The 19,615-nt window shown below is 42.4% G+C and overlaps 3 protein-coding genes across 4 annotated transcripts; 1 reads left to right on the top strand and 2 right to left on the bottom strand.

Annotated features, from left to right (window-relative positions):
* Window positions 1–1,888: 1,888 nt before the first annotated feature.
* LOC117569998 (meiosis-specific nuclear structural protein 1) lies at window positions 1,889–5,151 on the bottom strand. Its single transcript, XM_034251385.2, has 4 exons — window positions 4,964–5,151; window positions 2,873–4,904; window positions 2,680–2,808; window positions 1,889–2,624 (listed from the first exon to the last, which is right to left on the bottom strand). The coding sequence occupies exons 2-4, from the start codon at window positions 4,895–4,897 to the stop codon at window positions 2,385–2,387; spliced, it is 2,394 nt and encodes a 797-aa protein (XP_034107276.1). The 5' UTR covers window positions 4,898–4,904; window positions 4,964–5,151; the 3' UTR covers window positions 1,889–2,384.
* A 297-nt stretch (window positions 5,152–5,448) lies between these two features.
* Window positions 5,449–11,666, top strand: LOC117568506 (alsin homolog). Of its 2 annotated transcripts, none has more exons than XM_034249203.2 (5): window positions 5,449–8,028; window positions 8,581–9,190; window positions 9,250–10,422; window positions 10,841–10,992; window positions 11,062–11,666. In XM_034249203.2, the coding sequence occupies exons 1-5, from the start codon at window positions 5,730–5,732 to the stop codon at window positions 11,283–11,285; spliced, it is 4,458 nt and encodes a 1,485-aa protein (XP_034105094.1). In that variant the 5' UTR covers window positions 5,449–5,729; the 3' UTR covers window positions 11,286–11,666. The 2 variants fall into 2 exon arrangements, with proteins under 2 accessions (XP_034105094.1, XP_034105093.1); XM_034249202.2 differs by having other exon boundaries at window positions 11,059–11,666.
* Window positions 11,667–11,925: 259 nt separating this feature from the next.
* On the bottom strand, window positions 11,926–14,158 carry LOC117571023 (pyruvate kinase). Its single transcript, XM_034252983.2, has 2 exons — window positions 13,573–14,158; window positions 11,926–13,518 (listed from the first exon to the last, which is right to left on the bottom strand). Exons 1-2 carry the CDS (start codon window positions 14,066–14,068, stop codon window positions 12,026–12,028), a joined length of 1,989 nt encoding a protein of 662 aa, XP_034108874.1. The 5' UTR covers window positions 14,069–14,158; the 3' UTR covers window positions 11,926–12,025.
* Between the last annotated feature and the right edge of the window lie 5,457 nt (window positions 14,159–19,615).

Here is a 19,615-nt window from a genome sequence, read left to right as displayed (position 1 = left end):
AATAGTTAGGGTTGCCTGGTAGGCAACCTTTTCATAAATTATCGTCCATATTAAGTACCAGAACGACTCAAATTCGTGTATCTACTTAATCACTTGTCGTTAACGTTTTGTCAGGTTCAAAGAACGCAGAAATTTGCGTATCCTGTTTATGCTAAATATGCTGTTGTTGGCCATAAAGATATTTTGATAGATTGTATGTGAAAAATGTGGAATTCAAGATATATTTACTTCAAATAAATTAATGAATAAACCATTTTAAACATAATTCAAATCATAAAAAAACCCATTTTCTAAGTATTATTTTATTTATTGCTCTTAAAAATAATAAGTCTGAAAATAATGCAGCAAATTGTAAATGTATAAATGTATTTTAATTTCTTATTTACTGAAAATATTGAAAGCAAAACTATTAGTTTTAGATTTTTAATATATTTGTAATTAAAAAAAATTAATCTACATTTTATTAATATATTGATTTTCTACTCTTAAAAATATTAGCGCAAACATAATGAAATAAACTATAAACATAATTATAATATTAAAAAATTCGGTATCTATTGATTTTTATATATAAATGATAATAAAATTATAACTTCAATTTTAAAATAACTAATTTATTTATTTATTTATTTACTTTCTCGTAACTAGCCTGAAAAGTATATAAACTATTAATTGATCACAATCTGTTTGAATTTAAATGGCATCAATAAAAAAATATTTACAATCGCTAAAGAAAATATGAAGTACTTATTATTAAAATTAAACTCCCTAAAAATCGAAATCGCATGGAAATCGCAACTAATTAAATTTAATGCCATTACAAGTTCATTGAAATACTTATGAAAATGAAGTTGTAATTGGATTCGTTGCACATATAAAGTGGAAAATAATTAAAACAAATGATAATAATGACATTTGTGGTCTGACCGAACGAAACGTTGTGGGGCAGAGTGCGGTGTGGCAACAACAACAACAACAACAACAACAGCAACAGCGGGCAACAACATCAACTCGCAACCAACTGTGGCAGAAGGGCAGTAACGAGTGGACGACGCTGATCTATTATTCACTAGATTGTAAAAATGTAAAAATCACGCTTTCGTGTTGTGTATAAATTGAATGCAATTTATAAATGTCCAGGCATTGAATTAAATCCCAGTCCGGCCACATGGCCACGATGTTCCACCGACCTTCCTCTCACCTCGGCCCCTCTCGTGCTCTCTCACTCACTCAGTGGAGCTGGTGATTTTTCAAAATAAACAACCTTGAGCCGCAGCAAAAGAACAATTGCTAGGGCAGCAACAACAACAACAACAGCAAAGGCAGCAGCAGCAACAATAGACAAGAGCCAACAGCAACAAGAGTTGAGAGCAAAGGATCCGCGGTATCCCCTTAAAGGCACTGGGAAACGATGAAAAATTGCGCCAATTGAATTTGGCCAGCGATTGTGCCCTGTGTGCCCCAAAAGGCACAAGGGCGAGGGCCACAGCAACGTCAACAGCAACGGCATCGCTTGGGTGCAAATCTACTGGGCGGTCGCTTAGTTTTCAACGCATTTATCAATACCCAAGTGGCCGCAGTGCAACATTACCTTAGTCACTAGCAACATCACCAATATCACAGTCAATGCCAGCCAGGCTTAGCCTCGGTCTCGGTCTTGGCCCGATCCAGCTCAGGCGTTGACAATGCCAGATCCCATATAAAACGATGCCGCCGCCAAATGGAAATGTGAGAAATCGATTTGAATTGACTTAAACATCTGTTGTGGATCTCTATTTACCTATTCGCAATTTAACAGCATACCATTACACTTACATAAATTGCTGCAATCCTTTATGTTTCGTAATTTATTTAATGCATTTTTCATTTTGTATCAATTTAATATATTGTTCGAATCAAATAAATATATTAGACAATTTTCAAACTGAACAGAATAACATAAGTTGTAAATATCCACTATACGTTTTGTTTATATCCGTTTTTTAAATACTATAATTCTTTAATTGGAATTCCGTTTACCTTAAGAGTTCTACAAAAATAGACATATTTTCTCTATGAATATATTCGAAATAGTTTGGGTTATTAGCATAGTTTTGAGTGGATTCTTAAATAAATAATAGTAGTAATAGGTGTGAAGGCAGCAATAAGTTGCGGGACTAGTTAGCCTGGAAGTAGTTTTACATAGGTGGGTCAGACTAATCTTTTGGGTTATTCACTCACAGAATTGCACAATTCAATGACAAAATTAACAAAAAAAAACCTAGATTGTTTCTTTTCAAAAGAAAGACAATAACATAAAACAAGAAAACACAAATTAAGTACAAAAATAAATTGAAACTAATTAAATCAAATGACTAATTGTAATTGTAATTGGATATGACTGCTCAAGTCTGCTCGGCAACCGCGCGTAGCTCCTCCATCAAGGAGGGCATGGGCGTTGGTCGAGTTGAGCTCGGCTCCAGACTGGCGAGCAGTTTATTTAGATCCAGCATATCCTCACGGCAAGCGTCTAGATCCTCGCTCAATTGGCACAAATTTGGCTGGCAACGTTGACTGCGCTCAATGAGCTCCAGTATGTAACTGTTGCGTGGGCGTCCCGTCTCCTGGGCTGTTTGTTGAATGAGCTGCGAAAAGAATTCGTTAGAGTGTATTCGAAATTGGTATTTCAGTGTGCTTTACCTTTTTATAGTCATCAATAAGATTGGCGACTTCATGCGCTGGTTCCAATGGCGCACTGCTTGCTGTTGATTTACCTGAATCGGATGATTCGAAACGAGATCTTTCCGCGGCCAATGTTTCCTCCAGGAACTAGAAAAATGTCACTCAATTAGTAAGCCAATTCGATGGAGATAATAACTATCTTATTTCTCACCTTAATCCTGGCCAGCGCCTGCTCGTGTTTACCATTTATTTTGACCAGTTTCATTTTCAGCGCTGGGAGCTCTGCTACAGCTTTAGCGGCTCTCAACTCCTGCCGCAGCATTTTAGTTAGCTGCGGCCAATTCTTGACGTGCTGCAATTTGCGACCAGTTTCCACTTCCAGCACCTGCACCAGTGTTTTGTGCCGCTGCCTGGGCGCATTCTCACGTTCCTCGAGCAACGCCTGCACTTGTGCTCGCAGTTCACTGAGAGCAACTGCATCTGAGGCTTGCGCCTGCTTAAGTTGCTGCAGCTCATTGTTGCTTTGCGTTTCATGCGCCTGACTCAGCAATTGCAATTTCTGCAGTTGCTCGTTTTGCTGGGCAAACAGCTCATTTAATTGATGCAGTTCCTCGGATTTTTGTTGCAGTTGCAGCTGCACTTGTTGTTCCATTTGTTGTGTGGCTTGCAAGGCTTCCAGCAGCTGCCTCCAGTCCGCCTCCATTTCATTGGTGTTACGTATTTTTGCATCCTGTTGCTGCAGCAATTGCTGCAACAAAGCAACTGTTTGTTGCTTTTGTTTCTTCACTGCCTCCAGCTGTTCCTCGAGCATCGCAATGCGTTCCTCCAGCTCAGAGTTATCCTTGACAACAGCTGGTGTTTGAGTGCCCTGATCTTGTGCTGCTTTTCGCTGCTGTTGTTGCTCTAATTTGTTCTCCATTTGCAGCACCGCTTTGCTTAGTTTACTGCACTGTTGCACATAGTGAGCCAGTTGCTCTCGTAGCTGCAACAGTTGCTGCTGTTGCTGCACATTCTGACTTTGCTGCGTCTCCAATTGCGCTTTGGTGTGCTCGCATTTTGTGCACGTCTCTGCATATTGTTTGTGTAGCTCAACCAGTTGTTGCTCCAAATTATGCACCGTTTGTTGTGTTGCCTGCAACTCATCAGCGAGCACTGTCTTCTCAGCTGACAAATCCTCGAGGCGAGCGTCTTTTAACGCCTGCTCCAGTTGCTGTGCCTCGAGCTGGAAGTTGAGCTCCTCCAGTTGCCGCTGTTGTTGCTCGTTCTGCGCTTGCAGTTGTGACATCACTTGCAATTCCGTTTGAAGATCGTGCAGTGCGTGTTTCAGAGCAGCTATTTCGCTAGTCCTGGCATTGATCTCGCTATGGAATGCCAAGCTATAGCTGTGCATGGCATCTATGCTACACTCACTGCTTAATTTTTGCTGATAGTGTTGCTTCAGTTCCACAAACTCTCGCTCTTTCAACGCCAGTAGCTGCTCCTGGGTTTGCAGCGTCTCGGTTAGTTCCGCGATCACTTGACGCAGTTGATCTCGCTCCGCTGCCACAGTGTGCAACGTAGACGCTTTCAATTCCAGTTTGTGCGCTAATTCTCGTTGCTCATCCAACAGCTGCTTGCACTGGCGAGTCATGTGTTTGTTTTCGAGCTCCACGCCGGCCAATTGGTGTTGCAATTGCAGCAGCTTGTCGTTGCTATCCAGACTTAAACGCTGTATGTCCTCCAAGAGTGCTTTCTTCTGCTTGCGCAGCACTTCAATCAATTGTCGCTGATCCATGAGTCGCGCCTGCTGCTGTTCTGCCTCAAACGCATCTGCAATGCTGCTTGATTGGTCTGCTTCCAACGGAAGAGGCTGTGTTGCTGCAGCAGCTGCCGTCTGGGCAGAGCTTTGCAGCGTGGCGCATTTCGCTTGCAGCTGTTGTGATTCCTGCTGCAATCTCTGATTTTCCAACATGTATTTACGCTCCTGTGCATAAAGACGCTCCAGCGTAGCCAGGCGATTATGTTTTTGCGTCTGCAGCTCATGTTTGTACCATTGTTCTGATTTATTCAGACGTTCTACTTCATTACGCGACTTGCGCAGTTCCTGCGTCACCAGAAATAGCGAATCCTTGTGATCCTGCTGCTGCTCCTTGTTGGAATGGTTTGTTGCCTCCTCTGTCTCCGTTTCGCTGCTACAGCTGAACAGCCCCGAATCATCGGCCAAGGCTGCGGCACCACAACTGCTGTCGGAGTCCATCGTGAATCTACAATTGAAGTTAGAAGTTTAGCAATCTGGGAAAAGCAAACTAGCTCATTTACAAACTTGCTGGCGTCTTGTGTCCTTGTTAGTTGCTAAATATAGCAGTAGTTTATGTAATTTGTTTGTTTTATACGCACTGCAGAGCGAATAAGCTACATTTTTGGCGTGGTAAACAAAAAACACAACAATTGAACAACAATTTTTGCCAGCAGCGCAGCTGTTAACAAGAAACCAATGTGACCAGCTCTGGCTTATTATACGACATATGGAAATATACCAGCGATGCAGGATGGTCAAGTGAACTGGGTCCAATTTAAACAATACCAATTCGAATTTATAAAAGCAAAGTATTCCATTAAGAAAATAAAAAACAATTGTCAACACATAACAGCCTAATTTTAAATATATGTAAACAGTAAATAAATAAATAATCCACGTAATATTTAAATATTTAATAATCTAACTTCAGCTATGTTGGCTAGTGTAGGTTTTAGTGCTTTTTGTGGTTGGCATTGCATTTATATTTTGGTGCCGCGGTCACACTTGCTCGCAAAACCATCACAAAAATAAAAACTTGTAAGAATCTAATTGGTATTGTATTTGGAAACGCGTTCCCGTTGCAAATTTATTTGCAGCAATTGCAATTTACACATTTATAAGACAACGTGAAGAATGCTGAGCTGAGCAATTGGACGCGATGCGAGCAGTATGTGTGTTTGTGTGTGTAAATAAGTAAATAAGAAGAGTGCAGTTTGCAATTGCGTGTTACAAAACTGGAAGGAGTCACCCACGAAAATAACAACAACGGCAACAACAACAACAAAATACAATGTCCAGTTCCCAGTCTGGTGAAGCATTTGTCGTCTACTACGATGGCCAGGCGTTGCAGCTGCAGTGGAAGGGGGTACCGCCCTTGACACGATCGCCCGCATTGCGTCTTTGCTCCATAGGCGTCGATGAGGGGCGGGAGACGGAGGCGGGAGGAGCTTCAACTAATTGGCTGTTACTGCTGACCGCCGATCAATCGTTGTACTCCGCTCAGCTGCTGCCTAACAACAAGTTGCTAGAACTGTGTCTGCTGCGCACGGACGTGGTCGACGTAGATTTCTGTCGTGGGAATCGTCAACTATTTGTGGTGCTTGCCAATGGCAGTGTGGAACGTCAGCTCATTACGGGCAACAGTTATCGACCCAATGCCTGGCAAACACTGAGCTTTGATCCGCTCGAGCTGCACGACGAGGGCGTGTCTATGCGTCGTGTCTGTTGCTCTGCACAGGGCGTGGTATTTGTTAGCGTCAGCGGCGCCACCTATGTGCTGGGCAGCTGTGGCGAGGTCTTCAATGCGGAGCAGCCGCGGCACATGCGTCTATGCGAGGAGGGTAAACAACTGCTCGACTTGGCCGCCGGTGATGAGCATTTTGTAATGCTGCTAGCACCGCATCAGCTCGCAGATGATGTACTCCAGCTGCAGCAGGAACAGTTACCCGACGAATCGCAGGCGGGATCCCTCAAGTCACTACACAGCGGCAGCTCGGAGCACAGCTTCGCGGCGAATACGCGGCATCTACTGCAACAGGGTTACTCCTTGCTGCACACGCAGCTCTTTACGTTTGGCGCCGTTAATGGCGGTCTGCTCGGCACCGGGGATCACATACGACGTGCGCATGTGGCGCGCTTGGAGAAGCTAGACGGCATGGGCGTCTGCAGCATTGCGGCGGGCAGGCAGCACAGCGTGGCACGCACTTTGGACGGACGGCTTTATCACTGGGGCCTCAACAATCGCGAGCAGCTAGGCGAGGATCTAAGTTCGCCTATGGAAATCTGTCTAGCGGAGCAACTGACATCGGAGCAACAGACGGCGCTGGAGGCCACCTGCGGTGACTATCGCACGCTGCTGCTGAATGCAGCGGGACAAATACTACAAACCTTGCCACATGCTCAATCCCAGTCCAGCACATATGAGCAGACGCTGCTGCATCTGCAGCTGGGCGCCGCATGGCCACGTCAGATGCGTTTACTGCACTGCGCCGGCGGCTATACGTTGCAGAATTGCCGGCAATTCCAGCGACAATATCACTACTTTCTCAGTCACCTGGAATCGCAGCTACAGCTGCTGCTCAAGCAACGTCAGGCGGTGCAAACATTGCTCATCTGGGAGCTGCCAGCTCTGGCGCCGCTCTTGTTGCAATGGGAGCGTATTGTGTGTCTGGTGACGGCGACACTGCACTCGCTGGAGGGCTTCTATCGGGCGGACTACGTGCAGCCGGCAGATCTGCTGTTCATCTGCTATCATCGCGAGTACATCGAACTCTTTGAGGGCTACACGCGTGCCTACTGCGATGTGCTGTCGGTGAATGGATTTGGGGAGGCGGTGGCCACCATAGCAGCTCCGCCGTTGAGCAATCACAACCCGCTTGCCGAACTGGCCGAGGAGAGCTATCTGACACGGCTGTTCCAGCAGCCATTTGGTGTCTATCAGCAGTTCATACAGTTCATGGAGCTGCTAGTGAAGACGCAGCCGGAGTACGAGGAGCACCGCCTGGCGTGGTCGGAGTTTGCGCGTCTCAGTTGCATTAGCCAAGAGTTGGCTGTGAATACCAAAGAATTCTGGAGCAGTAAAGAGTGCACGCCACGAATTGCGCATCTGCGCGAACGGAAACGTCGTGTCATATTAACATCGGCGCTGGTGCCGCTCAAGCTGGACATCACCGGAATTAGCATGTCCAGCAATAGCTTTATACTCTTCTCTGACTTCCTATGCCAGCTGGGCAGCCGTCATCTGCACACATATCCACTGAATGCGCTCTGGGTATGGTCCGAGGGCGAGCTGGGGCTGAGATTAACCACGCCGGAGAAGAGCTTTGTGCTGCTCACCCGCAAATCGGAATCGCGCAAGGTTTGGCTGGATCAGCTGCAGTCGAGCATTGTGGCTGCTTTGGGGCGACCCTTGGGCAGCCCGGTGCCCAGCGTGCGCTCCGCGGCCTATGAGTACAGTCGAGAGCATCCCAAGTATGCGAGGGTCAAGGCGTGTGGCACGTGGCGCAAGGGCGTGCTGCATGGCAACTGCTATCTGGAGTATCCCGATGGTAGTGTCTACTGCGGGGAAGTGCATCACGGCGTCATCGAAGGTGAGTAGCCATTTAAAGTCAGTATATTTGTTACATGAGGGATAGAAGGGAATTGTACCTTAGTGACTGTCGGGAATGTACAGAACAACTAGAAGAAGGCAGTTCTAAGACCTTAGAGTAATGAAATTAACTGCCTCTTTATCGGTCTGTCTTTCCGTCTGTATTTATAGCTAGATTTGTGACAATAGTGCTATAGCTATGTATTACTCAGTATTACGTCTATCTTTTGTGTCCTTACTATAAGATACAGACTTATCCGTCTTTCTGTCTGTCTGTATGCATTTATAGCCAATTCCTAATAATTTTTAGCGCTGGACTCAATAAAATTAGTTCCAATGGTTCTGTAGTTTAATAGATTTGTTTCTTTAACAACGGTATAAATCCAATAACTCGCTTAATTTGGTGCATTTGATAATACCCGTATAATGAATGATTTCTGAGAATTTCGATGCGATGTAGCAGTAGCAATAGTTTAGAATTCCCCGTTGGACAATCGAGTACATTCAATTCACTGTTTCTTTTCAACTCATTTAATAAACTCCTTTTCCATAGGTTACGGCAAGATGGTCATTCCCTCCACTGGAGTCTATGTTGGCAACTTTAAGGGCGGACGTTTTCATGGCTACGGCGTCTACGAGATCAATGGCAGTGGCAATGACACGGAGGTGTATGAGGGCAACTTTTGTGAGGGACTCTTCCATGGCCATGGCATGATGCGCAACAATCGCTACATCTATGTGGGCGAGTATATGGCGAACACACGTAGTGGCTATGGCGTCATGGAGGATCTGCTGAGTGGCGACAAGTACATGGGCATGTTTGCGGACAACAAACGTTGTGGCATCGGCAGCTGCATCACGAACCGTGGTGACTACTTCGAGGGCAACTTTGCCAGCGATGATCTCACTGGCAACGGTGTGGCGGTCTTTGAGAACGATTATTACTACGAGGGTGAGCTGACGCTGCAGGGACCGAATGGGCGTGGCGAGTATTATATGCCAAGTGGAGATGCAGGCACTACTCTGGGTGCTAGTGAGGAGGACGATGACAACTATGAGCTGATTGGCAACAAGATGTTTGGCCATCTCAGCGGCAGCTGGGAAACAGTGCGCATACAAACTGGTGAGCTGGCGCTTAATCGACGCTTTCCCAAGTATCCCAGGTGAGTAAGGAAGCGATTTTATTTTAAACAAGATAATAATATTTACTGTTTCCTTGCAGCTCACTTGGTCGCATGCTGGTGGATCACAATCGCAAGTGGCGCGCATTGTTTCATAACTTTGAGTCGGATGTGGCCAATTGCAGCATGATCAGCAGCAACAGCAGTCCCTTGCTTAATCTTTCCATGGGCACGTTGAGGAAGTCGTCAAAGACAACGCTGAGCACTGCGCAGATCTGGAGCTGCATTGCCATCTACATGAACAAGCAGCGGGCACGTGAAGCGGCCAAGCCAGGCAACTATTTCAGCAACATACTGCTGAGTTTGCCGCTGCCACAAAAGTCGTCGTCGCCATTATTGCCTGCCTCGAGCAGCACGCCGCCATCGCAGACCTCTTTGAGTGGCAAGCAACAACACCAATCCACGCTGAGTATGCTCAATTCGACACCGCGTCGCATTCACTCGCAGGAGACGCTGTGCCACAAACTGGATCAGCTGCAGCGTTCAGATAGTTTGCTCTCGATTGGCCACAACTCGACAATGGACACGCGCAGCTTGGTTAGCTTTGGACTGGACGAGAGTCTGTTGAATCGCAGCTACAATGGCGATACTGGCGCAGGCAATCTGAGCAGCAGCTTCAGCAGTATGACACACAACCATACAAACCACAATAATAATAACAACAATAACAACATATCAAAGCTGAGGAAGAACAGCAACTGCTCGATCACATCGACAACCTCGACGACGAGTGCAATGCTGGAGCAAGTGCCCAGTTTTGGCATGGCTTCGCAGCTCACGGAGCATGATGTTAGCTGCATACGTTTGTACCTGGAGCAGGCCTTCAAGGATCGCCATCATCCGTTGTATGCGCTGAACGAGCGCATTGCCAACTGCTTTCATTACTCGTATGGCTATTGGAAGGTGAAACCCACGCCCATTCTGGCCAAACAGGCGATGCGGGAATGGGAATCGATCTCGCGACGTATCTATCGTTTTGTGCGCAAAATGTTTCCTGCCTTGCCCGAGGATTATTGTCATCTGGAGGGCACCAGGGAGGTGATCTCACACATAACGCTGCTTTATCCACTTGTGCTGTCCGAGGGCATTTATTCCACACTCTTTGTGCTCTATGCCAACAAGTATAATCGCAAGGATGAGATCTACAGACAAAACTTGAATCATGCCGAGAAGCTGAGCGATGACGAGCTGGTTCAGTTGCTGGGCCATGACAGGTATGTACACAGAACACAGAATTATCACAATCTTTACGATTGCGATTCTCTAAATTTGGGATTTGTGTTGTTCGCGATCGTAATTTATTATTTTCGCAGTCGTAGAATTCCTCTTAAAAGCCATTAAAGCTGCATGCGCCAAAAATTAAGCATAACGAGGGAAGTTTGTGGAGTAATGAAATGAGCAAACACTTTTATTGTTTGTAGCTTTTTTAAGTCATTGAACTCGCCTCGCTGTGGATATAAATAATTGTAGTAACACTTCATTCAGCAGAGGGATAACAATAATTTGTGAGCTTCGCTTGATGACGCGCTCTAGACAATGTGAATGTATTTTTTACCTGTTTTACCTGTTTCCATTGTCCCATTCAGTCGAATTTATTAATGATCTTCACTTTTGCTTTCTTATGTTGTGCAGTTGTCTTAATGCTGTGATGCTGGCCACGCAATTCGATGCCGCAGTGCAGACACTCAAGCAGCTGCAGGAGAAGTTTAGTCCCCAGGATATGTTGACTGTGATACAGCGCAGCATGGAGCTGCTAACTGAAGCTTATGAGCACGCCATGGCCGGTAAGTAAATCGAATAAGACTTGTTCATTCATGACTTCAATTAATTTACTCATTTATTAATTGCAGCAGTAAAGGGATCCCAACTGAATGCCGACAATATGATACCGCTATCGATGCTGTGCATGCTGCGTGCGGCAGTGCCGCATTTAGGGGCAGAGCTGGCGCTTCTCGATGACCTGACGGGTGGCCCCAATTTCCAGGCCGAAATGAATGGCATGGCCGGCTATTGCTACACCACGCTGAAGGCTGCCTACGAGCATGTCACAATGAGGGCACTCCAAAGGACACCTTGAACTCGAACTGGAACTGGAACTCGAACTCAGACTCAAACTTAATGCGCGTTTGTGTGTGTGCAGTTATTATTATTTTTTTGTTATTATTGTTATGGCTTTTTATGCAACGATCAATCTACGAGTATAGTGGCTAATTTATGCATCTTAAATGAAAATATATATTTATGTAATCGTTATATTGAGACTGTATATAGGCGAATCCATGTGCAACTGTTCCCATAGCTTAGGCTTAAACACTTAACTGTACAGTCTTTTGAAAGGTGAAAGATCTAACGATCTACTGTGTATAATAATTCATAATAGCTTACAATTTAAGACTAACACATTCCCATTAAATAAACTATTTAAAGCGACGCAAAGTGGATTGCATTTTTTGATTTATTTAATTAATATTAAAAGATCTAACTAAGGAAAATCGTAATTCAAATTACTCAACAGTAAAAAGAAGTGTTGAAATGGAAAGGATAGAAAATATACGAATAGGATTTTAAAATGTTGGAGTCAGAATCAGGTAAACTTTAACTTTGAATTCGGTTTTAAATTACTAATTTTCAATATATAAACTTTATTCAAAATGTAACTTAAATACGTATTCTATTTTGAATAAAATTAAAATAATTTGTTTTTAATTAGCGAATAATTTATTCTTTTAATTAAAATAATTTAGGACCTTAACGTCTTAACGAATTTTCTTACACACGTTTAACATACTTTTCTTTAAAAACCAAAATTCACATTCATTACATTTTACCAGAGAAATTTGACTGAGTTTCGTGATTTAACTGTTTAACTTTAAGTTCACCTGGTTTAATCAAAAAGTTTTGAGCCGTCGGAAAAAGGGAAGCGGACAAATGTTCCACGAAATGCAATTTGTCAAACTTGTAAATCAAATACTTCTCTGGAAACGTTGTGCCCGTGTCAGAATTGTAAACCAATACGATGTGCTCTCCATGTTTGGCAATCTGTCGTGAGGCCAAATAGGCCAAACCAAACACAGCTTTGCGGAATATGTTCCGACGATGATCCCGAAAGGATTTGGTGCGAAACGAAAGCATTGTCACGTTATGATACAGAGACACATAATCTTCCGCCGAGCGCATGTGGCTGACAAACAAAATCGAAGCTTGTGGCCGAAAATGCGAGATCTTCTGAACCATGCGTGTGGTGACACCGCAGACGACAATGACCTTGGCTTGCACCTCCATGGATGCAGCTACAATTGCCCGAGCAAGTCCATCGGCTCCCGTGTGCGAGGCATCGCAATGCGGCATCTTGGAGAGCGCCGCGACTGCAATGTGATCGAAGATGGCACTTTGCAGAAAACTAAAGTAAAAGGAATGTCCATTGTTGTCCGATTTGAATACATATTTGTCCGGATAGTAGAAGGCATAATAGTAATGAGATGGATCCACTCGCAGATTCTCCTCATTAATTGTCCATGCATCCAGCAGAATGGGCTTCTTGGCCGCATACGCCTGCTGCATAAAGCATTCGGCATTGGGGCACAAACGTAAAATATCCGGAATGTTCTCGGGATTGGCCAGCTCCACAATGAAGCCATCGTAACGCTCGGCAATCCAATTGAGCTCACCATCGCAGCCCTTCATCTCATTGAGCACAACGCGCGTATAAAGACGCAGACCATCACACTGCAGCGACGACATCACCTTCTCCATATCATCGACGTAGGCGACGCTGCCCGAGATGTAGGAGACAACCACATTGATGCCCACCTCACGAGCGAAGGTCAAGTCCTCGATCTCCTCGTAGGAGACACGAAAGCGACTGCAACGCGCTGGAAACAGCACGGGCATGAAGGATTGCAATATGCCCGGTCGACAGACACAACAATAGACATGCTCCAGACGCACCGATCGCACCATCAGCTGTATATCATCGCCCAGGAGTATGATATCGAACTCCTTTAAATCGAAGAGCAGGAAGCGGGCATTCACATAGATCACTTGCGATGTGCACATGCGCGAGTAACTGCGATCCGTGGTCAGCATCACTTTGAAGCCCTTTTTCATCTCGACCGGCGCGGTCATCCGAGGACTCAGATAGCCGGTATATTGATATCGTGGCGACAACTTGGCAAAGATGGTGGACACCACCGGGAAGCCGTACTCCTTGGACACAGCGATCTCTGCCTCACGCAGCTGCACAATCAGATCCTGATTCTCTTGCAGTGGTCCAATGAACAAATCCAGCAGAAAACAGCGGATGCCAGAGACTATGAATGAGTTGCGAGGAAACTGAAGGGAGAAATAAAGTAATTTTTACTCACGCAGATACGTATGAAAGTCCTCTTGGCTTCGTACGGTGGTCAGTTCAATGCATTTGCGATTCTCGTTCATGGTCATGACGCCAGTTGAGTCCAATATCTGAAAGCCCGTAAAGAAATTGCCCCAACGTTCTTCTTCGAATGGTAGCTGACACATGTCCTCGCTTATATCCTCATTCGTCAAATCCTCACTCACCGAACACATCGGAGAGAAGCGCGACAAGATCTTCAGACTATGAATCGATGTCAATCTCGCAAAATCCTCGGGATTTCCCTGCACCACATCATCGTCGTCCAGCCCAAACAGATTAATAAACGCTTTGCGTCGCTGCAGCCACGAGAGCAGCTCCTTGGCCCGTAGCACACGTTCCACATCGTAGGCGGTCACCTTGAGGCGTCTGCAAATACTCTTGACCACACGCTCCATATTCCTGGGAGCCTCCGGTGACCCCTCAGCACTGGCTGCACTCACATTGCCCTCTGATTCAATTTCATCCATGTTTGTGGTAAAAACTTTAACGAATTTTGTGTTTTATTTGACAAGTACACAAATTTATAATGTGACAGACTACAGAAATTATAGTTTACTTTTATGGATTGATAATAAAAAAAATTTTACAGATTATAAATCAATTCAGATAAAAACATTAAAATATCATCACATATCATGAAAATTATAGGTAATAACAAACTTCTCAGCAGCGAGAATATAGCAGCTATAGCTATAGGGCTTCATTTGCTCTAATCTCAAAATTCTGTTTGATGACTGGATTAAAAATTCATTCTCTATGGGTAAAATAAAAGAGCTTCAATGATTTTATTTACCCAATTTACTGGCATCATCTTTAATGTCTACTTCTGTTATTTCTTAAACTATTCTGAATATTAATATATAATATTTACATTTAAAATATACAAATAAATATTTTATCAAAGTTCCTGTATATATTAAATACCTATTTTAGTAGGTCCATAACTTTGGGAACACAATACTTATGAGTTTTATTGAAAATATAGCATATACAAAAAATTTAATACATATAATTCATTTTTCCACTAGCATAAAAAAGTATCTATAAGTTATTTATGATTTGCTAGACGTCTCAGCGAAGAGTTTCCTCTTCAATCGTTTTGCAGATCTTGATTTTTTCGTAGAATTTCGGGCGATAAAAGAAACCGCAACTCAAAGCGCAGGTAAATTTTGTATAGAATTCATGTTGATATGCTTTGTTTTTTGTTTGAATTTGTTTATTTCCGTAATTTATTTGGATGTTTTGTGAAGCGAGAATGTTAAATTTAGCAACGCGTCAAGTGAAATGTTTACAATGTGAGAGAAAGTTAAATGGAAGCTGGCAAGCAAATATGTAGCTAGGCTATATTAGCTGGCTAAGCATCCGAGTTTTCCTTCTTTTCTTTTTTTGTTCCCCTTATTCGCCCCAAACGGGGCCCAGAGCACTTGAGCAGCCGAAGACTGCAGCCGAGGTAGAGGTAGCGAAAGAGCAGGCAGCAGGCAGCAAACAGCGGACAGCAGGCAGCATCATCATTCTACGTCCCGAAAACATAAACATTCGGAATGTTTAGAGAATAAAAATTCATATTCCAGGCGAACACATTCCGACTTCCAATTCGTTTCTGTATTGCTGTGTGTGTGTGTGTGTGTGTGAGTTGCTAGCGTTGTTGTTTATTTTCGCTGAGAACTGACAGAAACATGGTCTGCTCTTGGGTGTGGCCAGTGCCAGTTTAGTCTAAACAAAAGCCAAGTGAATTTCCCTAACACAGCCTACACCTAAGCAAACCGCTTGAACTTTGACGTGAACTGCAGCACCGACAACAGCAGCCATCGGATCTGGCACAGCACAAAACATCGCAGCAGAATCACAAGCAGAGCAGCGCAGAGTGCGACTCCTCCCTAATAAGCTATTTTGTCCGTTTTTAGAAACAATTTTCTAACGCAGCAACATCAGCAGCAGCAGCAGTAGCGGCAGCAGCGGAAACGTGTGTGTGGGTGGGAGATGATGATGATGTCTAGGAGGGGGCAATGTGGCGGGCAGGGCGGCAGCAGACGGCGGGAGGACCATGGGAGGCCAGCTGCTGATGGTGAGCATCGCACATACGACTACGTTGAATTGCCGTGCTCGTCGTCGACGTCGTCGTCGTCGTCGTTTTGGTTCGGTTCGGATCGTTCGTGCACTTGAGTTCCGGGCCCGCTCTCTGCCTCTCACTCCCGCCCGCTTGTTGCCCTCTCGCTCTTGCCATTCGTTTCGTTCTTCATTTTCTACGATTTTCGAATAGAATTTTTCAACAATATTTTTTTTTTGTTTTCTTTCTTTTTTTTTTTTGGGCTGTCTTAGAGTTTTCAAAATTTTGGAGCGTAGGTGCAGTGTGTCGCGACGCGTCAGCGTGTACGGATCGGTGCGCTATAAGTTTTTATCCCCCAAAAAAACTGACTACAAAAAAGGAATATTCCAAAAATATTAAAAAAAAATATATATATAGAAATGATCCGAAAGTTGTGAAAGTTGGTGCTGCAAGTGCTCTCGATAACAAAAGGATACAACGATTGGTATGAAGTGTTCGCCGTCTTTAACTGGCGGAAGTGGGCGTTATTTTTGAGACTGTTGCCAAGTTCCATATGTCTATAGATACTATACACGTACTCGCATACATACTATATTTATGTACGTACACAATTCTTTCGGTTTTCCAATATTTATACTCTCAGCCTTTTGGCTAAAAATATTTTCCGTTAAAAACGCTGAAATATCCAAAAACAAAAAGAAAAGAAACAGCAGCAAAAAAAAAAAACAGAAAAACCCGAATAGCATAGAGAGAACTCAGTGCTGGTTGCCGCCTGCCGCCTGTTTTTCATAATTTTTCATCTTTATTTATTTATCGCACACATCTACACACATAGTATAAATACATAAGCTTGGTATATAGTAGAAAGTATAGGTGTATTTTCTCGTGATGTTCTCGTCAATTTTGCATTGCGTTTTGCTCATTTTGCATGTCGTCATTTTTTTGTTTACCCCCTCGCAAGATGTTCGCAATTTCGCAGCATTTCGCGGCCTTTGGAACGGAATGGTAGACGGAAAATTGGCAAAAGGAAAAACTAAAATCAGAAAACTAAGAACAAATCACAATTTAATGGGCAGTGCGCGTAGTTTACAACTTCCTTGACTACACAGCTCTTTACTTTTCCCAAATTCTAAATATGTAACGCATGCCACGACATCAGCATCGCCATCACCATCGACATCGGCATCGACATCGACATGGGCATGGCATGGAAAGACAGCTGTGTCTTATGTGGGGGAAGTCCATAAAAAAATATGAGACTAAAATCAAAACCAGCACACAAGTTATAAAAATAAAACTATTTTTGTATGGCATGCGTAGATCAGTCGACGTTTTGAGCAGCGCATTTGCCTTCCTTTTTGTTTTTTTTTTCGCAAAAGACATCAGCCTCTTGGCACAGTTTTCCAGATTCCCCCCAGTCGAGTTCATAAATCAATCAGGGCAAATTCAATTAATTCAATTCGAATTTCGAATACGAAATAAAAGTTTTGAGGCAGCAATGTGTTAAACAGATATGTATATATAAATCGTATCGTACATGTGTCTATTCATTTCGATATATGTAAAGTTCTAGTCGATTTGTCTTTTTCCGCTTACTGCCGTTTTTATTGAGCGACGACAGGAAAGGGAAAACGGCGTATTTACTAAGAATTTAATCATCAATTTACATATATACAAATAATTCTCCCACACCTGCAGCGTATTTACTTGATCCTACTTCAAAACGGGTGAGTATCTCATTATTTATATTCATTTCGCCTTTTTAAACTCCTTCTTAATGCGATAATCACAGACGACAGCTTAAATGAGGCATTCAGTCAATTTTACGCTTAGTCAAATGATTCATCTGATTCACTAATGACTCATCTTAATTGTGCCGAAATAAATGTATATCTTAAAAGCATAATAAAATCCTAAAAAAAAGCATACATACTTGAAGATACTTGAACAACACAATCAATCATAGAATTTAGATCTGTTTCTCATCAAAGCTTTTGATCTATATAGCAATGTGTACATATAACTTGTTCTTCCTCTTCTATGCCATTATACATTTGTGATTATATTTTTTTGTCTGAATTCTAGTTCTTAATAATCTCCACTAAGCGAAAGTGAAGCACAGCTAGTTTCTTCGATATCAGATAAACAAATTCGCATTAATAATGACGCTAATTGTTGGGTAATTAATTCGAATTCTCTCTATACTATAATGCTTTGGCAAATATCAGAGGTACGATTACCGCCATATATCTATCTACGTATTTAACACTTTCGCTGAACGTATTTAGACAAATGAACAAAGAAATTATAACTGCAAATTCCAGGCTAGGCAACACAATGTGACGTCTCAATTAAAGTGAATGCATAAATTTCGAACGTGTCAAAATACGACGATTCATACATTGTTCTGAAACATTTCAAATACATTTACGTATATTCTCAAAATCGAATTTGAATTTTGAAAAAAATAATTATACTTGCTAGCATGAATTGAATTTATTTGTTCAATTTATGAAATTATTAATCTTTAAAGCAAGTCATGCAATGATAATGCATATTCTGTTAAATTTAACTAAAAAATTGAAATTTTTGTATTAAAATGCTGAAAGATTCATTAAAATAATATATGGTATCATTGATTCTCAATGTCAGCATACAATTAAAAAAAAGTTTCCGAATGCTACCGAGATATTTAAGAAATTTCAAAAATAAATATAATGCAATTCATTATAAGATGATATATATATATATTCTGACTTATTCTGAGGAGCTCAGTAATTCTTATTCTAATAAAACCTGTTTAAGTACGCACAGCAGACAGTTTAAAAATACATTAATATACATACTTGTTATACCAGCGAATAACAATTAGAATGTTAATTATTGCACAATTGAAAGCACACAAAAAATTAAAACAAAAAAGGTCAAAAATAAATATTTAAATGAGTTACAAATCAAGAAAAAAGAGAAACCAGTAATTCCGTTATATCGAACAGGCGACTTCTACAACGAGCAGTCTATACTATATATTTGAATATATATATTTAAGATCTGTTATTAGTCGATACATGTGTACATTGCCATATATCAAATTTATGTCAGAATACTATATGTGCATGTGGTCAAGTAATAGTATTTCCAGTTCCAACTATATGTACCATATATTGAATTTGCTCTCGATATGTATATGATGTATACTTATATTTTATATATGTACTATATATACTTATTCATATATATGTATATATAGAATCATACCACCCCCGTAATCGGGGCATTGATATTTTTGTAGCATTTCTAATGAAACGAAATTAAATGTATAATTTATTGTTGCATAAACAAAAGCCAAGAAACCGAATCAAAAATCGAACGAAACGCAACCGAAGCGCATATGGCACCTTTAAGTATTTCGATTTGTAGCTTCCCTCCCTCCACCACTCCATCTCTTCATTTGAGGTCTCTCGGGCTATGCATTGTGTTCCTTCGTGTAGAGGGTGCTGGAAAATTTAGTGCTCTCTCTCTAGCACGAACCGAGCCAAAAATAACAGAAATGTTCTTCTGTGAGGGCCGCGGCGATGAAGATGTGTGTTTGTTGGCGGGGCACTGAGATTTGTTTATAGTTTTCCTATAAACAATTGCAATTGAGAAGTCTTTCTTTGTTCGAGAAAAATCGAGGCAAACTGCATGCAGCCAATAAAATTCCGTAACCGAAAACAAATCCAAATCGAGGAGGAGGCTGAATCAGTGGTAACAATGCATGCAGAAATGTTGTTGGCGAACCGCATCATAATTTAATCATCATCATCATCATCACAATGATCATGATTGGATTCGACACTCTGGTGGTGTAAGTATAATCATGTTGAATTAATGAGTACAAACCGAAACGCAAGAGCTAAGTAAACAAGTGTATGGAATGCGGCGAAGACCCATGAATACCATTCCAAACTACACTTAACACACGGAG

Source organism: Drosophila albomicans, chromosome 3 (assembly GCF_009650485.2).
Source record: "Drosophila albomicans strain 15112-1751.03 chromosome 3, ASM965048v2, whole genome shotgun sequence".
NCBI lineage: Eukaryota > Metazoa > Arthropoda > Insecta > Diptera > Drosophilidae > Drosophila > Drosophila albomicans.
Note: the sequence above shows the minus strand (reverse complement) of the source record. Positions and strands in the feature narration are given on the sequence as shown.